Source organism: Egretta garzetta, unplaced genomic scaffold (assembly GCF_000687185.1).
Source record: "Egretta garzetta isolate BGI_Z169 unplaced genomic scaffold, ASM68718v1 scaffold465, whole genome shotgun sequence".
Classification (NCBI taxonomy): Eukaryota; Metazoa; Chordata; class Aves; order Pelecaniformes; family Ardeidae; genus Egretta; species Egretta garzetta.
The window spans coordinates 840897-865623 of NW_009259680.1; the positions used below are offsets into that span (position 1 = coordinate 840897).

Below are 24727 nucleotides of genomic sequence, written 5' to 3' on the forward strand. Positions count from 1 at the left end.
CGCATCCAAATGCCGCCCGCCAAGCCGGGCGGCGGCGGCGCTTCGGCTTCGGTCAGGCTCGTCCCCACCGGTAACCGGGTCCCCGCTACGCCGCGATGTTGATTTTTACCAGGAAGCTCCCAGGAACCTCTGGGAAAAGTCTGGGACATCTCGTCTCACCCGCTCTCAAGCCGATTAAAATTGTATCCTCGTCGCAGGGAGGCTTGTAGAGGCAGGCTTCGTGCCTCTGGAAGCTCAATTAATTCCTTGAATGCTTTCACAGAGGAACGCGCTCATGTGTCGGAACGGCCAAGCTCTGCCTCTGAATTTACACTGAAGAGCAACGTTGCTGGCAGCTGCTGCCGGCAGTACTTACCTGAAGGAGGTTCCAAAATTGGAAGCAGGCACAGACTCTGCATGAGGCCAGCTAGAAGCCTTACCTGCTGAATAACGCAAGAGCGCGGCGAGATGATGTCTCGCGGCAGAAACGCCGGCAAACTCAGGAACGAGCACTTTCAGCGTACCCCGTCCTACGGGTCCCGGCAGGACCCGCAGGATCCTCTCAGCCTACGCGACAGCTTACCGAGCCGGCTACACTTCGTGCGGCAAGGGGTATTCGCTCACCGGTTCTCGACGGCGCAGATAAAGTATCTTTAAAGCACCGAAGACAAGAAAAGAGGACTTACCGCTTCTTATCAGGGCCGCCCAGGCAGCCTCTCGGCAGCTTCAGCCTTGTCCCGCACAGGAGGAGGTTACGGCAAGGATGAAGAAGGCGGCTTGTTTCAGCCGAGCCCCATCTGCAAAAGAAAACGTGGAAGGAAGCACGCTGTGTGTTTAGACAGAGATGTTACTTGGCTCGAGTCTTGCTGGAATTCCTCCTCGATTTATACCGAAGCCTTCCAGGGGGAGGAGAGACCCACGTGAAGGCAGCTAAGGCAGAAGCTCCGTCTCACCCCACCCCCCGCGTATCTTCTCTGACTGACTTCCAGCTGGAGCCGCAGCCGCCGGTCCCGAAAAAGCCGCCAGGCATGGACGGCTAATTAACAAACTGACTGTCACCCTGGGGGGCGGGAAGCCGAGCAAGGCGAAAGCCGCAGGCAGTAGTTATTTCAGGTGCAGGGTTCTCCCTTTCCGAGCACCCTGCCCCCCTTCCAGCCAGCCCCAGGGAAAGCAATTAGGGGGGAGGGGAGCACTACCCTCCATCCCAAAAACTGCCGCCGGAGGCACAGCGAAGGCGCACCCTGCATGACCTACCCGGGAGAGACTCACGGGGGCTCCGTGAAAATCTTCCCTCCACACTGCAGCACCCAACCCCTCAGGACTGGGCATTACTGCATGAAAAGAACGATAAGAAATAATTCTGCCAGTGACCAAGGGGGCGGGAAATACCAGTCTGCCTGGAATCAACGTTGTGTTTTGCCCAGAGCAGCGTATCATGCTAGGAGAAATCTGAGGGGTTGTTAATAATTTAATTGTCCTCTCCCGTTTCAAACGTTATGACCCTGACCACTTTAATCTGCAGCTGTTCTATACGATGCTTCAGGGAGCTTGCAGGGTGTTTTTAGCATTGTACCAGAACAAGATTGCTTCCTTCATTGGAAGAGCTGTTCCTGGGTTTTTTTTGGTGGTTATCACTAGGAATGACCAGAGGTGGAGTCTGTTCTCAGCAGCAGTTTTGTAGGGCCTATATGTATGTGTAATAAAAATAAGAGCTTAAAAGCAGGGAAAAATTGTCTATTTTTAAGAGACTACCCCCTTCTGTAGCCTGCTGAGATGGCTTTCTATTTGTTCGGGGCTGGCAACTAAAGTTCAGCCCTCTGTAATCTGTTTTGCCTTGAGCCAACAATACCTTTGTACTTTTGCCCCTTCTCCCATGAGGTTCCTCAGGTCTTCACCCTTCACGTGCTGGCCTTTACAAAACCAAGCTGCTTCAAAGTATATAGCTAAATTATCTGCCTTCTAAAATAAGTTTCTTTAACTCTGCTGTATCTTTTGCCTCATTATTAGCTCTCATTTCTTTGGTCCTTACCCTTGAATTCACCTAAATATTATAGGCACAAAACCAATTAAAAAAAAATCATGAAGGTTGCACAATGGAGAAGTCAGAAGTTAGGAAATACCAGAAGATGGGTTATGTGACTTCACTTCGGTCCCCTTGCTTGCACATTTCATGACAGTCTTAAATTATGTAGTCCGGTATTATTTTGTTCTGGCCTTGCTTTATTTTGCAAGGCCTCGCCTTTGTTCAGGATACAGGATGGACTTACTCTTGGGATGTGCCAGATTTTTTGCAGAACAAGGTGCTGGGGCTGTTCACTGCAGAGGAAGGTAGGAAGCCTTGAGGAAGTGAATGCTATTCCTGCCTCTGTTCCTGACAGGATGCATGTGCTGCAGCTGTGTCTTTTGCACATGAGTTCATGGGTGTGAGCCAATTTCACACTAGCTAACCTGGGTATTGGCGACTGTCTAGAATGGATCTTTGGGCAGGCTGAAAAACACAGAGGTAAAGAACACGAACATGCTGTTAGCAGGACTGAGCCACTGGCTCAGAGAGGCCAACTCAAGTTACCGATGCACCTGTGAAGCTAGTTAGATGTATGCAACGTTCCTATAGCGGTCCTGTGTGATGACTTAAAAGCAGCCATTTGATTTCACAGCTGGCTGGAAGTTACGTGCTTGTCATTTTTCTGGGAGTCTTGGACAAAGCATCTAACTCCAGGAAGAGCTAAGCATTCACATTTGTAGCCAAAGCCTGTAGGAGATGTAGAGCTGAGAACAGAGGACCTGTTGCTCACAGTTTTATTCCCTTGCATTAAAGGCAGTGCATCTAATAAATAGAAAGACTTGTACCTAAGATACATGAATGCACCTTTATCTGGAATAAACTGCAAAATCCCAAATTCTCACTACGTTGGTCAAATAATGTAATAGTCTAATCTGAAATAATGTAATTTCACTTCAGTTTCTTTTGGCAACTGTAACTGTCCAAGGCCAGCAACAGAATGAAAGCCAGTGTCTGTTATCATGTAAATCTGTCAAACTAAGTTCAAGGACTCAAATGGCAATTCGAACAATTAATGTAGTACAAAAAAAGTTTAGTACCTAGCTGTTTTCAAAACGATCTGTACAAGCAAGAAGTGAATTCATCTGAAACACTGATGAATTTTTTTGGCAGAAAGTATAAGGAATCACTTCTCAGGGATATATTCTATTGCACACAAATAGCATCAGCAATGATTTCACAACGAGTAACCTTCAAAGTGCTTTGGAAAAGGATGACTAGCAAGAATTCAAATGAATGTTCCTGCAAGCAAAAACAAGGCACATGACCAAAAAGTTAACAAGTATTTTTTTTTTTCTATTTCAGTTCAAAATCAACTCTCCTGAGACACAAACCTCTCCCCAAACCAAACATAAAAGCCACAGAAACCTTTAAATGCAAAGCAATAACTGAAACAAATCCAAACAAAATGGAGCCTTATTTAAGTTCCAGGAGAAAGTATGTACCTCCTCAGTCACTACTGAACTATGAAAATGTTGCAGCCAGACTCTACCCCAGCTTGCAAAACCAGAGAAAAACAAAGATAAAAATTACAGGAAATGGAAGGAAAACTGTTGAACATGGGAAAAGCAAAAGTGTGGAGAACATGGAATAAACAGAATGGAAAGTTGCAGCATCAGGAAAGTGATTTCCTCCCCGGCGATCCACTAGGCAAGATGACTAATCAGGCTCTGTGTATGCAGTGCACCGTGCAGTCTATCATACACCTCTGGTCCTAGAACTAAAATGCAACAGAACTGTCCCCCTTTAATTACTTTAGGAGCTGAATGCCTTTATGGGAATACAGACTGTCAAAACATCCCTTCTCTGCTCATTTTCTAGCTTTATTACCTACCACCATAGTCTGATCTTCTTTATGTTGCACATGAGAACAGCCCCGAGTCCCATACATGTCCCAATCTCTGCTACCACGCTCCAAAACCTCTCAGCACAACTCTGTTTCACAGTTTCTCTCAGTTCCCTGGCCCCCAGATGCTAGGGGACTGTTCTCCACCGCACTGACCGCTCAAGCTGTAGTAAGCTCCAGTCCTCACATAGCTTGTTTAGTCACTGATTTGTGGTCGCATGGTAGTTCTTACAGAGACTTTTTGCCAGCAGATGACTTGCTAAAGCCTCTCCCAGGATCTTTAAAGAATCTGGTGAGTTACTGGAGGACATCTCATCAGAACCCACAGCATTTGTCATGAGTTCACAGCACGCAACACCCACCTAGTTCGAGGTCACTTTTTCAAGACCTGGTCAACCAAAGAGCTACATTAGGCTGTGACCGCTGTCATGGTCCCTAGGGTCTGCTTTTTCTGGGAAGCGCAGAGTGCTTTCTCCTGCCCTGGGCTGTCCAGTGCTTCATGTACTCTGTCTGGGAGAGAGGGCACAAGCAAACAAAACATATGATGACAAGAAATGTCATGGAGGTAGATTGAGACAGCCTCCCTGCCAGCCAATCCAATGCAATCTGAAGTGGTGAGCTCATTAGCAAGCACCATTTGCCCAACCAAAAATAAGTCCTCAAGGCATGTACCTACACATAAGAGCATCTGTAAACCCATAAAGAAACATTATCCAACAGAGACTAAACATCCTTATGCTCACTAGGCATGTGCAGGAGAAAGAAATAGGTCAAAACACACCCCCTTGAAGAGCATTGCTAGCAAAACAACAGGAAGGGGAAGCAGTTTGCAAAATTATGGAAAAAGATGTGTCATGAGCATCTAGTGGTTTTCACCAGGTCAAGAACAACATTAAGCCATAGATGGCTCCCCTCCACTTGTTGCCTTATTTCTGTTAAGCTGTACTGTCATGTGGAACTCAAGTTTCCAACTTGTCCCCTCCATCCTTCTTTGTTGCCAGTATACTGGCATGACTCCACCTCTATGTGTACCCAAGGGTAACCCAACCTGAAGCTTCACAGCACTGAAAGCAGCCCTTCCCTCAGAGAAAGAGGGCAAGAGCTGATGCTTCTTCCCCTGGCAGGAGACAAACCTCTCAAGATCCATCTCTCCCACCCGTCTGATGGGGACATGGCAGTTGCCTTCCCACCATGTAGCTCAGGGGCACAGAGTAGATGTTTACAGAGGGCACTGGCTGTGGCATCTTGCACATGGGAAGACCGGGAGAAGGTGAGAGGCAAAGTGGTGCACAGGAGGGAGTAACCAGCCGAGGGGCAGTGTGAGACCCTCATTTGCAGTCTGCTGCTAGGTCACAGCCCTGGTGCCAATTGCAGATGGGCTCTGAGCTCAGAGAGAACAAGAAGTTCTTGAGCCTGTGGCTCTGGGTCCCTACCCACTCAGCCTCATGTACTAGGCTGACTGACATAAACTGCTTTTGGAAGATGAAACACCCGTCCTTTTATGATAGCCCTGCAATACCATCATTCCTGCAATACCACGCCAGGACTCACTGCTCCCTGTCTCCTTTCCAAGGAGAGGCCAGCATGCGAGATGCCTTTGCCATTTTAAGCACAGCTTAATACCCAGTTTCTTTCCCTGTGCATTTTATAAAAAAGGCCTCCCTAGTTTTCCCTCTGGCTGCCCATTGCACAGCCTATCATTCTCCAGATCCCCAAGTTCCTGTCCTGTGTCCTGCTGGCTTCACCTTACAGCCAAGTCATTAGTACAAATGCTAAGACAGCTCTCAGATATATAACCTTTCAGCTTCAAACTTTTGGCCCACTTCTTTGGCCAGTGTTAACTGGCCTGGCTTACTTTTCTGGTTTGCAGCAGCCAAAAATCTGGGAACAGGTGCACAGTTTTTCCTCCAGATACTTTTCAGATTGGGTCTGTGTTTGAAAATATGATGTAGCAAGACAGGACACGAAACAGGGCTGTAAAAGTGATACAAATAGCTATGATTAGACTACAAGAAGGAGGGGGGTGAGCAGGCTAGGTGAGCCACTGTAAGTCAGGCAGGGTATGCCAGAAACCACTAGAAGCTTAGTCATAAGTGAACAGCAGGCTAATTTCAATGAGACAGACATTGGCTGAAGAGTGCTTTGCGCATTTCTTACATGTAAGAGTTCAAGCTGCACTCAAAGTCCTGGATGTAGGTATAACAGCTGGGAAAATTTTCAATGCATTTCTTCCCATGACTAATTTACCTGCTTATGACTTCTGCCAGGTAATGACCATTGCTATGAGCCAGATAGTCACTTGAAATAGGTCAGAAGAATCCAGTAGGTACCCACACAAAATAAGGCTGGTGGCATGGGAGAGGGAATCCTTCCATCACGGCACTCCAGGGTGAACAGAGCAGCCCTACAGCAGAAAAGGCTGGCTTGGTCTCCATAACTCAGGAGAGCAATAGCTCATGGAGCAGACTTTTCTTTTTCACTGCTCTGCTCCTGTTCCAAATGGGAGACAGACATGACCCACATGAGTATGATCAATAGGCCAATATCCAAGACTTTGCAATTTTAGTACAATACTCCTTCTATTTCAGTCTTTAGCCATTTCATTCAGATGAGTGGAAAACATCAAATGACCTTTGCAAATTATTAAAAAAAAAGTCTTCATTTAACTCATCATCATCAAATTCCCCATTGTACGTGAACAGGAAGCTCCACTTCCAGCAGCCCAGACCACCTGCTCACAGCCTTTTGTTTTTTTGGGCGGTGGTTGTTTTTGATTTGGACACCTCATTGAAACCTGGCTTTTCTTGTCTGCAGCTAAAATTTAATGGTGCAAGAAGAGGTCTGTCGCTGAAGTGTTATTATAGAAACACTAGTAGGAATTGTGCCATGGTCAACTTTAACTTCCTAGATACTATTTTGGAAACAAATGCTTCTAATAATAAACTTGGGCCCAGCTCACCATGTGTACGATAGCTGCCAGATTTCTTCTCAGTAGTCACTGAGACAAAAAGAGACAACCCTAAATTAGTAAGTAATGAAGACACTCAAAATAACATGGTCATAGAAAACAGCATTGGGCTGAGTACTCAGCAACTATTTCCATTTACATTGAACAGAATAACAAACAGAAGCAGGTTGGTAATTACATTTTTTAACTTCAGAAGGGCAAACTGTAAAATTCAAGAAACTCACTAGTGAATGTACCCAGACTGAAGGGCAGAAACACTTGAACATGGAGGGAGATTGGAATACATCTAGATCAAAGGTATAAAAAAAACCTATCCCATGTATATATTTCAAGGAAGAAAAATCTTCTTCCAGGAGAAAAGTCTTCTTGGGAAGCACTTTAGGCCTGAGTAAGTGAAAAAAAAAAAACCACTATAGAAGGGTTCGTAGGAGTCACAAATAGCAAATAATCCTGGTCAAAGATAGCTATGGTGTAGAAATAGAGATGCATAGGATTAAGGCCAGATTTGTCAAAAGTCAAGTGAGCTAGGACATGTAAAAGATAATTGAAGTAAACAACAAATACATCTTCAACTATTCACAGCAAAGGAGAACGTGCCTTAGCTAAGATAATATCTACTAAGAAGGTAGGAAAGCACTGATGCAGGTGTACAAAACTCTGGTGTTTCCCCCAAAACACGATATAGGATTTGGGCTCTCACAATCAAGAAAACAGTTCTGGAGAAGATGCAGAGAAGGGTTACACAAAGAATGGACATTCTGTCTTGTGACAGCAGCTAAACAATGCTGGCACAAGAACAGAAGGGCACAAAATGGCTACAAATTTAACAAATACCTTGCCATAGCAGAAACCCAGAGACTTGCTGGTGCCCTTGCTCTGCTTTCTGCTCCTCTGCCTGCAACACACTGTTCTTTGGCTCTCTGGCCTTTTCCTAGAAGCCTCAACTTTGTTGCAGAGCACTGGAAAGGACCCATAGCACAACATAAATTTGTGGGGCATGAAGGAAACATTTTGTGGATGTTTTTGAACAATACACTTGCTATGCAAAGTTGCATGGCCATGCCTCAAACCTTCCAAGTCCCTGACTACTACAGCTCTTCTGGTGTAAAATCTCTCCTCCTGCATTTCACATCCACTCCCATAAAGAACTCTGCCCTCAGGTCTGGCAACCATTGCCTCTGGCCTTGCTAGAAAAAACATCCCCTCTTTCTTGGGAACCCACTTGTACACAGCTTTTTTGGGGAACTCCATCTCCTAAAAGGCACAAGCATATGTCTAGGCTTTTCCTACTTTGTGGAAAAAAAGCCTACTTAAGCCTGCCAGCCAGGAATCAGAGCCTGGGGCTCATTTCCTTTCTTGCACCTATAAAACCCAAGACATCTGCCCTTCTGCGTACTTAAAATGCCCACACGCCTGCTAACATGTAGTTGCCTGTGGTAGTGGAAAGACTGAATAGGATCACACCAGTGGTCTTTTTGGTCCTGGTGAGCGCTTGTTAAAGGTGAGACTGGAAGTTACAGGAAATCCATAAGGATAATCATGAGTGAAGTTTGGGCAATCCCCCTTGCAGCGCGAGGCAGGGCAAGAAGGCTCATTTCCTGTTGATTAGCATAAATAAGTCTGAAGCAGGTACCTGCACTCTTGGCAGATGGGATTCAGTATGCCTCTCCTCCTGTCTTTGCCTCCATGGTATTTTTGTCCATGCTCTGGATCAGTGTTACAAGCAGGAAAACAATGGTGATCCACTTGAAAACAAAGAAAACAAAAATTTTACAGTAGTTCAGTATATAATAAAAATTGATATTCTCAATCCAGATTCTCAGTGGTGCTTAGCCAAATTGTGCTGTAGAAATAATTCAAGCGAGCCGTTAGCTCAGCAGAGGAGTCTTGCTTGTTCAGTCAGCTCTCACTGGGTAAAGGCTAAAAGCACTGGCAGCAGGTTTTAGGCAGCTCAGACAGTCCCTTCCCCCTTGCACTGTCCTTGGCACAGGCTTGAACTACACTCTACCAGCCATATGCTACTGCAGGCATATTTAACCTTGATCCTTAACTAAACGTAGGCTCTTCGGGCAGTAGAGCTGAATCCAGAACACTTGGAACTGGATTCCAATCTCCACGGAGCTACCACAGTTTGGAAAGCACAACAATGGGATCAGAAGTGAGACTGCTGTTGTCATTAGCAGTCATCTCCTTCAACCAACAGAGGGGTGAAGCCAGCAGCTCTCCTCCCCTGCAGCTGGCTCAGCAGGGAGCAGAGGGTCAGATTACGTCTTCAGTGCCTATTTTAGGAGCGGTCTTGGAAGTAGCTTCACCAGCACACATTTAATATGACTCTGGCACAACGATGTCATTGAAGTCTCACAGCCTTGTTACAGAAATCATGATTTTTTCTTAGAATCATGGTTTTTCTTAGCTGGAAATGAGATTTAGAAAGCAGATAAATGTATCTGCCTCAGCATACTATTTAGTTGTACAGGTAAGTGGGTGAAAACTCATTGGTGTGAGATTCTCCCCACATAATGGGCATTAATCAAAGCCCTATGGTTTTTCACCTCTCTCCTTCTTCCCTTAAAAGCATGGAAGGGCTAAGTCAGAATAACTACAAACACACAAAAACATTATTTTTTGTAACTGGTCAGTGTTTGTAGTGACCTAGCTGAGAAGAGGCTGCAAACTCATACTTTCTCTTCCAGAAGTATGACCAGAATTAAGTAACTTCCAGTTATGTTACTCTTGTCACAGCTGATGCTTACATCATTACTTGTGCTTATCAGCTGGTCATTGAACTTGGCATGACCATGTGAAAGTGTCTTATCTCCAGCAAGCACAAGTGAAGCCCAGCTGTCACTGCAACACAAGCAGTGAACCAGATGTTGCCCTTCAGTTATTCTTATATAAATCTAAATTTCATGTCACTGAAACAGCTTTCATTTAAATCAATATGGCTAAGAGCAGAATCCACCTCATTGCCTATTTTAACGAAAAATATTTTTTTTTTTCCTCCAGAGGATTCTATTTTTTTTCCTTCTTTTCTGTTTTAGTAATTGGGAAGCTCAGTTTTCCAAAAGGCTTTTCACTTTCTTGTGAATATAACCGAACCAGAGCTGATTCTTGCCCTGAAGGCATATAGGCAGAAAGAAAGAATTAAATTACCTGGGACAAACAGCCTCACTTTGCCAGTTTAGCCAGATACCCCATGAGCTAGAGCAATTTGGATAACACAGTACCTGGGATGGTCTGAAGTCTCTATTCAAATAAAATCTAATGTACATGCATAATAGTTTCTAAAAAATAATTCTACTTAAATAAATAGCTCGGTTAAGTATTTCCCAATACAGTGCTTAGTAGGAGCTGCTAGGAAGTAGCCTTTTATCCCCACAGCAAAGGCAATCTCAATGGACTGTTGCCTGCAAGTTTTGCTTAAACATACAGTTAAAGCTGAACTGAGAAACCAGAAGATGCTTTATAAAGTAAACAGCTACCTTTAGGTGACAGAAAGATTGATCTAAAATCAACAGCAGAGTCCAAATCCTGCAGGTGGATAAGTTCTTGTAACTCCTGTGATGTTATAGCATGAATACATGGAATAAACATGACAGTTAGCCCAGTGCTACCTTGCCACTGGTGCTGACAAGCAACCACCAAGAGTGATTTACAATAGATAACCAACAGAGAAAAAAATGATTGAGAAATTTGAGAGCAGAATCTGAAACATTGATATCGCAAAGTCAAAAGGTCCACTTTATTGGAAAGAAGGATCCTGTGCCCCTTCCAGAAGAGGCAAATAGCACGGGGCGCTAACAGTTCCTGCATTTACATGCCCTTCATCTCTTAACAGAGGCAGAGGTGATCTTTGCAGAAATCACATCAAGGACTAAAGAAGTTATTTTCAGAAAGAAGAGGACTCATAAGACGCTACCTTTTCCAGATGGAGCTTCTTTGCCTTTGCTTTTTCCAGCATTACCAGTTTTCTACTCTAACCCAAGGCTGTTCTTCCAAAATGGATTCATCCAATGCTCTGTGAAGAGACAGTGTTTCAGCATGTGTGGTAGGTAACACAGTCTGCTTTCTGAACAGGTTTTCTTCCATCTAAAATGCCTGCAAAGTGGGTGATTACTAAAACCTTCATACCAACTTAACTGTCACTTGTCACTATACCTTACCTGATATTTTGAGAGTGCTCTCTTAAAATCTACCAAAGTTTCTTTAAGTGTTAAGAAGCTTCCACAAAATAAATCAACTGAAGGCTGTAATGTACCACTCTCTGAGTGGAAAGTTTTTGCTTTCTAAGAACAAAAAAGGCAATTTGTTTCCCTCTTCAAAACACATGAACCAAGACACCAAACTGCTGCCACATAAACAATGACATATATCCTGATTTTTCAGGTCTTTCAGACCAGTAGGCAAACACAGAGGAAGAAGACTAGACTACATGAAGGGAAATAAAAAGGGTGGTTTAAAAACAAACAAAACTGTTGAAAAGGGTTTTTTGACATTGCATGGGTTTAGTTTATTTTTTCAAGTATTACCTGGTTTTTTGACAGTAACTTCTACCTGTGTCCAAAGTGTCTGGAGAGAAAAAAAAAAAAAAAAAAAAAAAGAGAGTTTGAGCCAGCACTGCAGTTCAGTTCAGGTGCATCATGGTTCAGATCCATCTTCAGCTGCTGGGATCTACAGGTCCCGTGGACAACAGTCAGATGACTCTAGATGACTCTGACATTTCAGATCTTAGGAATAAGAAGATCAGGGCAAGCTGTACCTATAAAACCGAGGAAGGGGATCAGTTTTGTTTTAAGCCAGTGCAGATCTGATGTCACCATGAGACACCAAGAGGCAGAAATTCTGTGAGAAGATTTATATTAGCTGCATCTGACTCTGCAGCTGGTCACTGCTGGCGACATTCCCTGGAATGTTCAGCCATCATTATGCAGACCGCTTGCTTTGCCTCATCTACAATTGCAGTTGCTAGTGAACTTCTAAGGAATACATTTTAAATCAAAGACAAGAGGAGCTTTTCCCTTGGGATCCTACTTGAACTTTTGCTGGTTTACTCACTGAGCTCCTCAGAAGTTGAACAGACAGACTTTGCGGAGTGCTTCTGGTGTCTTGGCCCACAGACAGCCTACTAAGCAGATTTTTTTTTTTTTTTCTGAAGTCAGGAATATCAGGAGCCCTACAGATCCTGGCAGCCATCTCAGGAAGGAGTGTCCAGGATTTTCAGATTCTTTGCCCCAGTAGCCTAGAAATCGGAGAATCACAGATGCTCTCCTCCCTTTCCTGCCATCCCACTAGGTGGGCTGAAAGCAAACAAACAAGCCCCAGCTTCTGTGGCAAACCCAGAGGCTTTTGAAATTGGAAGCCTGCACTTCCTTAATCTTCTTCAGTCCTAATTTGCTGAAATTAGGAAACCAACATTTTTCAGATTGTTGTTCTGTGGAGACCTTAGGAATTATCTTTCACAGCAGTTTGGAATGAAAACAGAATTGCTGATTTTCAAAGTCATTTGCAATGTGAATTTACTGTTCTCTCCTCCTGCCTCTGGTTTGGGAAGTGTCAGAATTGTGTCTTTGGAAAGACAGACAGGCAAATACAAGTCTGAACAAGAGGTAATTAGTTAGAGGTCTGCAGATATTACAGTGGCTAGTTTGAAGAGGAAAAGCCTCTAACAGATTAAAACCCATGAATTTCCAAAAATGGCTCTAACCTTTGCCATGAGAATAGATTTAAAGGAAAAAACAACATTAAAAATACAGTGAGAAAATCATATGTAGAGATATCTAGTATGACCACAGTTACAGCTAGTTTCACCTTATTACTTTAGCACTTTTTTAGGGATCAGTTTTACTGAAAATGTTGAAGATGCAATGTTTGGCTGTTGATTAACTGAGCAAAACCAGCATTCCCTGAACAACATGAAAAAAAAAAAAACCCATACCTTTGACGAGGAAGTAATTTCTTAAACTCAAATATCATAAACTGGAATTCAACAGAGAGCCTAAACCAGATTATTTTATCTACCAACATATTTAAGATAAAGTGTATCCAAAGTCCTTAGAGGCAATAAGGAGACAGCCAGCCAAGCCAATTTAAATACTAGGCAAACAAACAGAAAGCAGGTCTGACCATTCTGGTGTTTGTCTGTGGTCTAAACCAATTCTACTCCCACGCACGTTTAAATTCTATACTATGAACTTTAAACAACCTTTTTTTATCAAAGCAAAAAAATTAAGGATGAAAGATGCTCCACTTAGGAGTAAGTAAGCACTCATTTGATAGTTATGCTTGCTGAAAGGAACAGAAAATGCAATTGTCAATGTAAAAAAAGAGAAATAAACAATGATTGGTATCCAGTCCATGGACCTTTCTTCCCCCCCTTCCTCCAGTCAATAAAGCAATTGTGATGGTTATTTAAGTTCTTACTTTCAGCAAGGTACTTTTTTTTGGCAAAATTGGTACAGGTTTCTTTGCAGGTTTCACCTATGCAGGATGGTCAGACTCACATTTACTAATACTTGGGCTAATAGGTGTGCTTTATCAACTATGGGAAAAAATATCCATGATATACCAGTGTTATATAAAAAACAACCCCCCCAAAAAAAACTTATTCATACTTACAATACAAATTTTCTGCTGTTTGTTTATATGCCCAGAGGCTCAGCTGCATCTAATGGTTTATCTTGCTATATGTTTTGTCCCTGAACACAATACGGTCAATTGTCAATATAAAATCTGCCAATAATTTATTTTGTAAAAAGCAAAAGACCGAAACCTAATTATTACAGATAATAGCACATTTGTAGACTAATGAAGTATGTTTGATAAGTTTACCTGTTTGTACTGATCTTCAGTTGCCTACAAGCAAATCTTAATACGGTAAATCTGCTCATTTGGAACTATTGCTGTAAACTTGTAGGAAAAATTACAGATGGATTTGCAGCATCTTGGTTCAAATTCACTTTAGGTGGCTCATATGAATGTAATCACTAAAAAAACCAACCAAACAACAAAAAACTCCAAACCCAAAGGAGGCAAGCTCAGTATTTTAGTTTTGTTCAAAATGGACCTTGACTGCTTATAATCCTGTAACAGTTGCAGCGATAGGTCACTTGGGATAACATGAGAAACATTTTGTGGTGTGGAAGCAGCCATGGGACCTGTTGGGGTGGGGAGGCGACACATAGCAAGAGGGAGCTCACCAGTGAAACTCTGAATGACAGAAGCACGACTCAGGTTTTCAGGAACTGCCAAACACTTGTAGAAGTGTGTTCCTGGGGTGACCTAACAAGCATTTGCCACACTCAAAATCCTGTTCAGTCCATGAGAGGGAAATAACTGGAATACATTGTTAATGTGAGTAGCTACAAAAAGAGTCAAGTTTTCACTGCTTGAATTACTCAGTGAGTGTCAAGTTCCACTAATGATTCCTGCGAATGAAAACACCTTCAGGCAACAAGAGTGGTCTGGTCTGTGCTGCTTGACCCATCTGCCTTCTAATACCAATCGTGAAAGTCCATCAAGTTTTCAACACTATCACCATAAGACTTGTGGCTTTTTAGTGTGCTTCTTATCAGGTGCAGCCACACCATTTCTCAGGAAAGGAGGAACAGCAATAAACTAAAAAAAAAAAAAAAAAAAAAAAAAAAACACAAAAAAAAAAAAAACCACCAACAAAAAAACCCCACACACAATCAAAACACCCAACCCCAGTCTGTCTCTAAGGCAGCCTTGGTACACTGGCTAGCCAGCACAGCTTCACAAACTGGTATTTCTCTTTGAACTTGGATCTCCCAGTAACACCCACAGCAGATGACTGATCAACGCTACTGAAGAGCCGAAGTTGAAAGGAACTAAGAGAGGCAAAACTGACATTAAATCTCAAACACAAGTTAATAGTCCTGGGTAGCAGCATTCTCCCTCCACCTGTGGAGCAGAAGCTTGGAAGGTTTCTACACAGCAAGTGGCCACCTTTAACACACAGTTACAGCTACCCAGAAAAGCCTTAAGCTCTTCTTGATCTATTTTATCTACTGGATCATGTTTTAGTTCTCTCTAATAAGACTTCAAGACACAATCACAAGACACAGTCAGCTACACACACTTAAGGAACCACATGCATACATCCACTATTCCCTTTCAAGTTTTATATCCCATTTTGAGTTTTAAATCAGACCTCTTGATTAAGGTGTAGCTGGTATGCCACAAGTTTCTTAGCAGTTGAAGATAAAACCAACAGAGAAGTCTAGTAAAGTATAGGCCAGTATTTCCACAAATGAAGAGCTATACTCGCCATGGCACCCGTCTGTTCCAAATTGTGATGCCTGTATTTACTCATACATGAGCTGCAACCTACCTCTTAACTTGGGTGACTATTTTCCATGTGGATGCCCTTTCAGTAGTCCTGTTCTCCTTCATATCCTCTCACCAAGCTGCCTCCTTTTCTGTTCTGCTCTAAAGCATGCCCATTCCCACACTTTAGTTTTTCTCCTCAGGCATCTTACCCCTCAGTATCTTTTTTTTTTCCCTCCCTATGAAAAATAACATCTGTACAAAAAGCTTCTTTCCCTCCTCAGTCCTCCTCTCACTGCCCACATCCTTGATTTCTGTCCAATTCTTCAGCCACTTGGAAAGAGACTCCCCTGATCCCAGGACCTGCCCTCCCCCCAAAAAACCTTGAAAAGCCAGCCCTGATGGCATTACACCCACTGCTCTCTGTTCTGAGCCCAGTGCATCAGTTTGTCCAAAGTCTTTTAGCTCCAGTCCTGGAAGAAATCTTTGAAGAAAAACTTTCAACAAAACTCTTCTACTCCAATCAGTCACTTTTAAGATCTATTTTACTTGAACTATGCTATTCCTGTTTATGTGGTACTGAATCCACAACACGTTTATGCTTTGTCTCTTACTTAGGCTAAAAAGAGATAGCATTACTGGCATGATGGATACACCTGTTGTAATAACAGTCAGTGGCAGACCTACAGTATGACATTTTCAGCAACTGTGGCTCCAGCTCTGGCTACTTTCAAAACCAGTTTAACTGAACTGCTTTTAAAACTAGCTACAAGTTTTAGAAATTTTTTTTCTTAGATCAGTTCTTCATGTAGATGACCTCTCTGTTTCTGCAACAATTGTCAGCACTTTATTCACTACAACTGTGCTATATATAACTAAATACTGTCCTGGAAGATGGTATTTATGCCTCCATTGAGAGGTACCACTGCTGTAGCACCAGGGCAACCAAAATAGTGTTCATACTAATGAATAGTATTCATAAAAGATTTCTTGCACAGAATGTATTCAAGGACAAGTTTTCCACTTGGTTTACAAACATGCATGAAACTGAAAATACCTCCACAGCTAAAAAGCTGCTCCTTCAGCTTCAGTCAACACATTGCGGAACTTAACCATTTTCTTCTGATACTTTCATCAATGTAGTTGGAAACGAGCATGCAGTTTTTCATAAATAGTTCCAACATCTTTCTTGACCTCCAAGAATCCTTGATAATGACCCAACCTGTCATCATAGTTGTGAACAATGCTAGCAGACACTTTTATGCATGTAACAATCTCTGAAAGTCAAATCAGAAATATAAGAGAGGATACAAAAGAGAAAGATATCCTAAAGAATTCTGAAAATGCTTTTGTTGTATGGTATAGAACATACAAGCCTGATTTAAACAAGTGAAAGCCTCTTGAAATTACAATTGGACTAAGTGTTAGGCTTTACAAAGTGGAACAAAATAAGAAGACACAAAGGTAAAAAGTATAAAGCCTTTGTTGCATCTTTAAAGAATATTTCATCTGGGCTGAAAGATGGGAAAATAGATGACAACGAAGCCCTTGACATTAATCACAAACAGCAATTTCACCCAATGCTCCTGGATGACCCCGATGAACATGCCTTGTAATAAAATGAAAGCATCAATATTGCATTATGATTTTACCTCAAGGTAGCCGACAGTCGAGGGAGGGTGCCTACACTAGCATTCCTGTTAAAATCAGGAAGGTGCTTCTCAGACAGTGTCCCAGTAGCTCCCACATTCAGCACTTGGATTCATGTTGCTGAACAGCCTCAGAGCACATGGACTGGATTTCTTTTGGACAAAACAAAATTGGAAGATGTGCTTGATAAGCTCAACTCAGGTCCTGCACCTGCTAAAGGGCAGTCAGTCCATGGTAGCTGACTAGAGCCAGTCCAAATTAACCACCTTAAAAAAAACCCATATAGTGCAGACACTGGGTCTTGAGCACTGTTTGTCTCCACAAATGAATTCCTATTGCACTGTGCTACTCACTAACATAGACATAGCCATAGTTACCTTGCAGTATGGTAGATCCATATATGCACACGTATGCAAGTACTGCCTCCACAACTTCCTCGTAGTGAAGAAGACAAGGCCTCATTGCCAAAAAGTGTTTGGAGTTCTTTCAGTCTTTTATTAATTAACGATTCAAGAACTGGCAACTCATTTAATTCCCTTTTACCTGGAAGGTGATTTTCACTGAAACAGTATTTGAAAATTTGCAACCAGCAAGGCTTGTGGCAACTAGCATTCCTGTGAGCCAGTGAGTAGAAAACTTGGGTTGCTGTACCCCTCTGTAAACATTTCTTGCTGGAAGAAAAAAAAAAAAAAAAAAGCATATTACTGTACCATGCTCTTGTTTTTCTTACCAGCTAAAATTTCCTATTGATTTCATAAGCATCTCTTTCCTCTGCTTTGTAGGCTTTGTTTTAAAACTGTGGGGGCAAATGCCCTTTTCAGAGTTAATGTGCAAATAGAAGACAGCATGAAAATAAGGCTTTTAGCGTTCAAATGTAATTAACACGTGAAAGTTTGAGAAATCTGGTTAAGTATCACATAAGAAAATCCTTTAGAGCTATATCTTTCTTAGTTTTTTTTTTTTAATTATTATTATTTTGCTGTTATATTTTTCATTGTTGCTTACAAAGCTCCATTAAGGTTAGCAGCCATGGGAATTTCCCACAATGTCCCTTCAAGCTACAGGCATTACTCGTGCAGTGTCCTGCAATACCACTCAGAACATTTCTATTCAAGGAAACATAAGTTCCCATGGGTCATTTTATCCACATGATATTCCCAAAGATACTTTGCCATTATGAAATACTTCTTAATAACAGTAGACAATCTACAGTAGACATTGAGTAAGCCAGGAAGATTCCCAGCTCCTGAATCAGTGGCCCAAACACACCTCCTCCAACTGTAACATTTGAAGTCTTATAAGAAGTACCAAACACAACATTGCTCCTGCAAAAAAATGGAAAACTTACCTTTAGGCAGCAAGCTGTTCCCAAAGCCAATGACTGAGAAGATGTGCCTTTGCACAGTTTTTCCAACCTATTATTGTTTGTTCTGGCATTTTTTCCATTTTGACCAATGTAACTTTCCTCATGGTCTGAATGGGATAGGATGAATTCTTTATGGCAGATGCTCATTACTTCACCTCCAGAATCTCAACAATGATGTTCATGCTCTATGGAAGAGGACAGCTAGCCAAGATTTGAGTCCACCCACTCATTTGACCCTGACTTGGTTGCACCAATTTAGCTAAAGTAGCTACCTATGTAGGCTGACAATCTGAAATTGAATTAACAACAGATAATGGACTGAATCAGCTTCAGCTGTTTATGACTTAGGAAAGAGCCCACAAAAGGTACCTGCACTGATTAAAGTAAATTGAGTCAAACTGATGCAACTGTCTCGATCACCTTCCTCTCAGTTTTTCAATCCTACATAATTTAAGAAGGACCCTGACATGGGATTTTTCCTGGAAAATGCAGATAAAACAGTTCTCATCTACTCAGAAGGCTTTCCTAATTAGCGTGCATGTGGTGATCATGTGGAAAATATCATGACAAGTTAGAACAAATAGAGATAGAAGGCATAACAACTGTTATACTTAAAGCCTAACTGTGCTTAGGAAAGCCTGCTTTTGTGTGATTTCATTAATTGGGGTTATACACTTGCTGCACTACGTCAGCCAGACTGGTGGTGAAAATATTTTATGATATTTCCTTCAGATCTAGGCACCCTCCAGCCTGCCTGGGTCAATAAAAACCTCAATAATGGCAGAGCTAGAAGGACAACTAGGCAAATTTAACATGTTTGGGTTAAAGCAGTTTTCTACTTGAGACCTCACAGTATTATAATAAACATTGAACAAAAAATACATGTAGGTTCTACACAGAACCATATCTACCATACCATATTGTTTCACATATTGCTATATATTAGGCTATGATCATATATATGCAGTACATACAACATACTAGGGTTAGTGTACGCTAGCGAGAAAACAGACCTGGTAGGAGAGTAGAAAGAACAGAGTGAACTGAAGGAAAAAAAACAACAGTGATAGGAAGAAATACAGGAAAGGAAGAAAAACATGATAAAGAGTTGGAAAATGTGCATGAACTGAAGATGCATTAGAAGACGACAACTGAATTAAGAGAAGAAAACAGCAAGATACTCCAGAATGTCTCTGATAATGATGCTTGCTCCCTGAATGGCTAGAAAAAAATAGACACATCACCCAAATGATTACTAGGGCCAGAACTGTCAGTCCAATTTGCACACCTCAGCAACTCACTTTTCACTTATGAAAAATTTACTTGGGATACAGGCTGTTTTCTGCTGGCATTAGAAATAATATGGCTACGCATTGCTTACTCTTCCCATTGCAGGGGACAGATTACACCACCTGGGCTCAGCAGTCAGTAAGGTCCCTGTGTCACTTCAGATTGCGTATTGTGTTCTAGCATTATGTATAAAAGAATGGTTCAAGTTTAGGATATGTCTAGGAGCGTATATGTCCTCAGGCTTGCACCTGAATTCTGCTTACCGAGAGGGAGAACTGATCCCTATGTATCTGAAAACTTGCAGACACAGCCAGATTGATTGTGAAATAGTCACATGGGCTCAAGAATAAAACATCCTCCTCTCTCTCTCCCTCACACACATTTTCCCCGACTTACACAGACACATAGGCACAAATAAACTGTGAAAAGTGGCCAAGAGATCTTGCTTTCTAATCTCTGCTTTGCCAGAGGCTCTGATGTGACCTCAAGAAAGTTACGTCACCCTAATTTCAAGTCTCCCCATCCATAAAACTGTAGCCTTTTCTGTCTTGTTAGATGCTTTTCCAATTACTATTTCTTTCCTTTTGTCCATAAAGAATTAAAGCAATTTAGACTCTTTAACATATCTTTTAAAAAAACCCTGCCAAAACCCCAAACCCGAAAACCAAGGGGGATCTTAACTCAGGTTAAGACAGCCATCAGGCCAGTGTAACTTGGGCTGGCTGCAGTAGTTAAAGTTTGTGGACAAGACCATAGTTGAACAGAAGAGGCTTAGCCCAAGTTCCACCTGGAATTGCTCTATCTTCACTGTTACTTTAGCTGAGTGCCAACACAAGTTCATCACATGCCACTTTCTGGTATATAAATGTATGTGATATCTTTTGGACAACAACAAGAAGTGATAGATGATGTAGGCACCCAAATGTCACTTCAGTAAAGAGAAGTAAGTCAAGGTATAGTAATGTAATTAATCTAATATAATCTGATCTGATTTAACCTGCAAACTGGCAAATGGAAATAAAGTGTAGATACAGTCATGATATTCCTTCCCTATATAAGTAAGGCATCCAAATTCCAACCCTGAACTCAGAACTTCAGCACTTTTGAGTATACGGCCTCTGGGATGACAGGTTGTAGACCTGCTGTGAGGTCCACATGTGTTATCTGCCAGTTCCCTCTGCAAGGCCCAGTGGAGAAGAGAGGCTGACAGAGGTTTTGCATTTCACTATTCAGGAATGCGTGGCTTTTAGGCTACACTGAGGCCACCAAAGAGATTTTGGAATCAACTCACTCAGACCCCATTTTTAACATCCTGAATATTGCTGCTCACAGAGGATGATCCATCAAGATTAGATTAAAAAGAGGATGATTACATACTGTAGTTCTTTACGGTTCTCAGCAACATCCACTTTTATTCTTCCAGTGGCATGAGAGTGCCTGAATCACAGCTGATATTTTGCAAGCTCTGCTTTGACACACATGTAGTGCCCCAAAGAAACATGGGTGTTCTATTAAGAAAGCATTCATCTGCACAGAAGCATGCTGCTCTAAGAAGTGTTTTACCCCTACATGCTGCAAAATGTGATCTCCCTATGGCTCTAAAGAAGATTCACTATCATTCCTTGAGAATACAGCAACAAGAGGGTCTATTAATATTTTTAGGAAGAATTGCTAGAAATACCATCTTTCCCTGGTGCTAAAAAGCAATTTAAAAGGACAATAATGCTATTCCATGTTGCTAAGTAATGTAATATTTGGTGTTTCTTTCTGAAGGCTAACTCATGCAACCACATGACTATACATGACCTTCAGCTCCCTTGATGAAAGTAGTCTTTCATCAGCCTGGTTAAAGATCTAAAGCTTAAAAAATCTGAACCCTGGGCAAGATGGAAAATAGAGAAGAACCCCATGTTATCATGTATTTTAAACAAATCTTGTGACTTTGAGTCATCTTCAAAGGGATGGTTTGGGCAACGTTGCATCTCTTAATTTTTCCTTATGCTTTTCTGATAATCTCAGTGCCCAAGTAAAAATTTTACTTAACAGACAATATAATTTTAAGAAAATTATGTGGAAAAGATTGTACCTTCCAGCATGTTTGCACAGGACATGGCAGTAGGAGGCCTCATGTCCAATTGCACACTGCAGAGTTATAAATGCCATTTGAGCAAATGAATCATCAGGCAGTGAATTAAGTATCTTTTTTCCATCTCATTGTTTTAATTTTACTTCATGGGGAACTGCTATGTATAGAACAGAGTAACTACTGCAGTAGATGGCCTGCTGCTCAAATAATGTAGGGTGAGGTCTACATTAAGCTCTGCAAGATTTTGAAATATGGCTCTGATGAGATCAGAGGCAGCCAAACTATATCCCGTAGTTATGACTGCTATTAATATCTAGTGTATTGCGTAGCTTGTAGGACACTCATATCCAGACTCCTATAATATTATACACTGCATAAATGCAGAACAAGAAAACTGGCTGAGCTCCCAAAGGGCTTACTACCTAATGATTCATACAGTCATTTTTGGATACTCAGCTTGAAACATTATGCTAGTTTTCAGAAGTCCCAAGGGGAAGTAGCTCTCAGCAGTAAGAACCTGGGCTGTAGGTCCTTAGCATCCTTCAAGACAAGGCCCAAGAAGTGAACAAATTCTATCTAAGATCCTGTGGCCAGCTTTTCTGGTTGGCAATGTTTTTTTAAAGGCATATGGTCTACCAACGGGAAACTAAGCTGTTTTAATAGGGCCCAGCACACAGCAAATCAATCAGGTATTGAAACTCACAGGATAAGTAAGCGTTCTGAAAATGTTGGTAGTTGTTCTTCCGCTCAGAATGTAACGTGAAGCAGGACTCACATACATTCTCCAAAGGGTTCATTAATCATTGCTCAATGTTTTACAGTTAGTATGATTTGACCAGCATGCCACAAGAACACTAATAAAAGAATATGAATGACCAATTTCTTCTCAACTAAACCACCCCATATACTATCTAGGCTGTTACAATAAAACAACAGTAAGCAACATAAACAACACCAAAAAAATAATAAAAAAAAGCAAAGCAGTGCAAGTCCCAGACTACTGCTATTTAATTTCATGCCAGCACTAAGCAATGCAACAATATGCTAAAAGTTGTGGGAAAGGCTTGTTACCAAATCTGCACAACAATGTAAGAATCAGAGAGTATCGTTAGAGTCACTTCCTGAGGGGAAGACAGGTGATTACCACAATTTCCCAAGGTTCTATGAAGTACATCAATGAACCTGAAGTCCTGAAATCCTATTCAGTGCCTGACACAGTTCTATTTTGGCAAAACTCAAATGAAGTCAACTAGAGCTCTGTTCAGTTGAAAGACAAGTTTAACACAAGTAAACCAGCTATGTTTTCCCTCTCTTCCTTCAGTAAGGCTCTCCCCTTATTTGCAAAAAGAGGTTTGGGCTCCCCTCTCCCTGGATCCTACCATGCTGAGTCTGGAACCTACTGGTGGCTTTGAATTCAGTTATTGAATTTGTGTCCTTTTTCTTTCTTTCATTTAGGACTCCAAGCCTACCTGAGATTGTGTTCCAAGGCTTACTTTTGTTTCATTTTTCATCTTGTATATAATACATAGGAAAGAAGCCAGCATTTCTTGTTTAGATGCTGGGTATTTTACTTCTGATTTCAGTGAAGCTAATTATTCAGTATATTTAGTGAGTCTACATTAGCCTCAGATATCCCATGTACTCAACTATTCATGCATTTTAATCACTCACATTACAATGCCAACATAACACTCTTTGCAGTACATGCATATGGAATGGTGGTCCTCTGCAGTCGATACTCCTTCACAGGTGCTCAGCAAACACAGCAATTGAAGACTTGGAGTTTACATAAGGGTCTAAATGCCTTGCCAGAGAGTCTTTGAAAGGTATGCTCTTTCAGCAAATGTACAGAACTTGCTTTCATATACTTTAAGTTAAGCATCCAGGGTTTTGAAAACAGAGGTCACAAAGCAACTGCTATATGGAATTAGCTGACTATGCTGTCAGTCACATACATTTTTGACACTAACAAGTAGGAAGCCTTGATTTTCTTCTCTCTGCCAATGCTACTGCTTTGCCACTTCTCCTTAACACTAACTAGCTACCCTGTGGTATTGTTTTAACAAAAGGTCAAGTTGACCTTCAACAGGGAAAAAAGGTATCATTAGGTATACAGTTAACAAGAAAAACGTATCTTATGGATTCCTTTGATGAAAGTAACTAGTGATTTATAACTACAAGGAAGATGAACTCCCGTTTAGAAAGCAGTGCTGTTATTTTTTTGAGCAATTTTAATGTTGCCAGCAACATTTCCCTGAATACATGTCTGGCTTACTCTGAAAAATGTGTGGTAGGATTAACAAGCCTTGTGCCTCCAAAGCTTTCCAGAACCTGTAGCTACCTATTTCACAAGAGGCAGGCAGAATGCGCATTGCTCCTCCATGTATTTGATCTGTCTGTCACCTTCTCTCTAGTTTCGGTGTTCTTTCAAACCCTTTCATCTGAACAGAGCTGCAAAAAGAATCAAGATAACAAGCCAGATGCTGTCACACTTAGATTTATCAAAACTAGATTAACAAGTGGGAAATGCATGCTATTTTCTGTTTATGGCTAGAGTTGTATATGCGATACAGGGTGTGGCTTCTAACATATCTGGTGCTAATGCAATATATGGGTCTTTAAAGCACCCTAAAAAGTCAATCAGCTTTGCAAGGTAAGACATGCAATCACAGTTGAGTCCTAGCTGGCAGACACAGATACCCCTCAGACCAAGAAAAGGCAAAAAAGATAAGATGAAAGCAGCCCTGAGGTCAACACTTCCTCCTCTCCACCCTTTCCTGCCATCGCAGAAACACACAACTGTCTCATATGAAGAAGAAAAGTGGTTTTTTCAGCCACTCCATTCTTGACAGAAAGTGAGAGACTGATTCTGTCATGTCTGTGCCCAAGTTAGGACACTTGTTGAATGGGAGGCACCAGCAAAGTACAGCACCATCCATGAAGACTTTTTGGCATTGGTGCTAAACAGCGTGGCAATAAAATACTGTTACCAGCTCTGTGTAACTACATTATTTTTTGTTTGCATCATCATAGCATTAATGGACCCAAATGGGGTAGGAACCAAAAAAAAATAAATCCAGAGACTGAAGCTCAGACTCCTCTTATTTTAAAGCAATAGCCAATGAAGGGACATCTGGGTACTCTTGGTATTCTGTAAGATGTGTATTTTAGGTAAGGTACAGCTGGAATTTCTG

General features: G+C 41.6%; 1 protein-coding gene across 14 annotated transcripts in view; it reads right to left on the minus strand.

Annotated features, from left to right (window-relative positions):
- The window catches only part of ST3GAL6 (ST3 beta-galactoside alpha-2,3-sialyltransferase 6), an 85445-nt gene that overhangs the window by 50847 nt on the left and 9871 nt on the right, over nucleotides 1-24727 (minus strand). For 3 of the 14 annotated variants that reach the window (XM_009638527.2, XM_035894014.1, XM_035894003.1), the window contains exon 1: nucleotides 356-421. In XM_009638527.2, the coding sequence (XP_009636822.2) occupies nucleotides 356-398 (43 nt within the window). In that variant the 5' untranslated portion in view covers nucleotides 399-421. The other 11 variants (XM_035894005.1, XM_035894004.1, XM_035894007.1 and 8 more) reach the window with 11 other exon arrangements.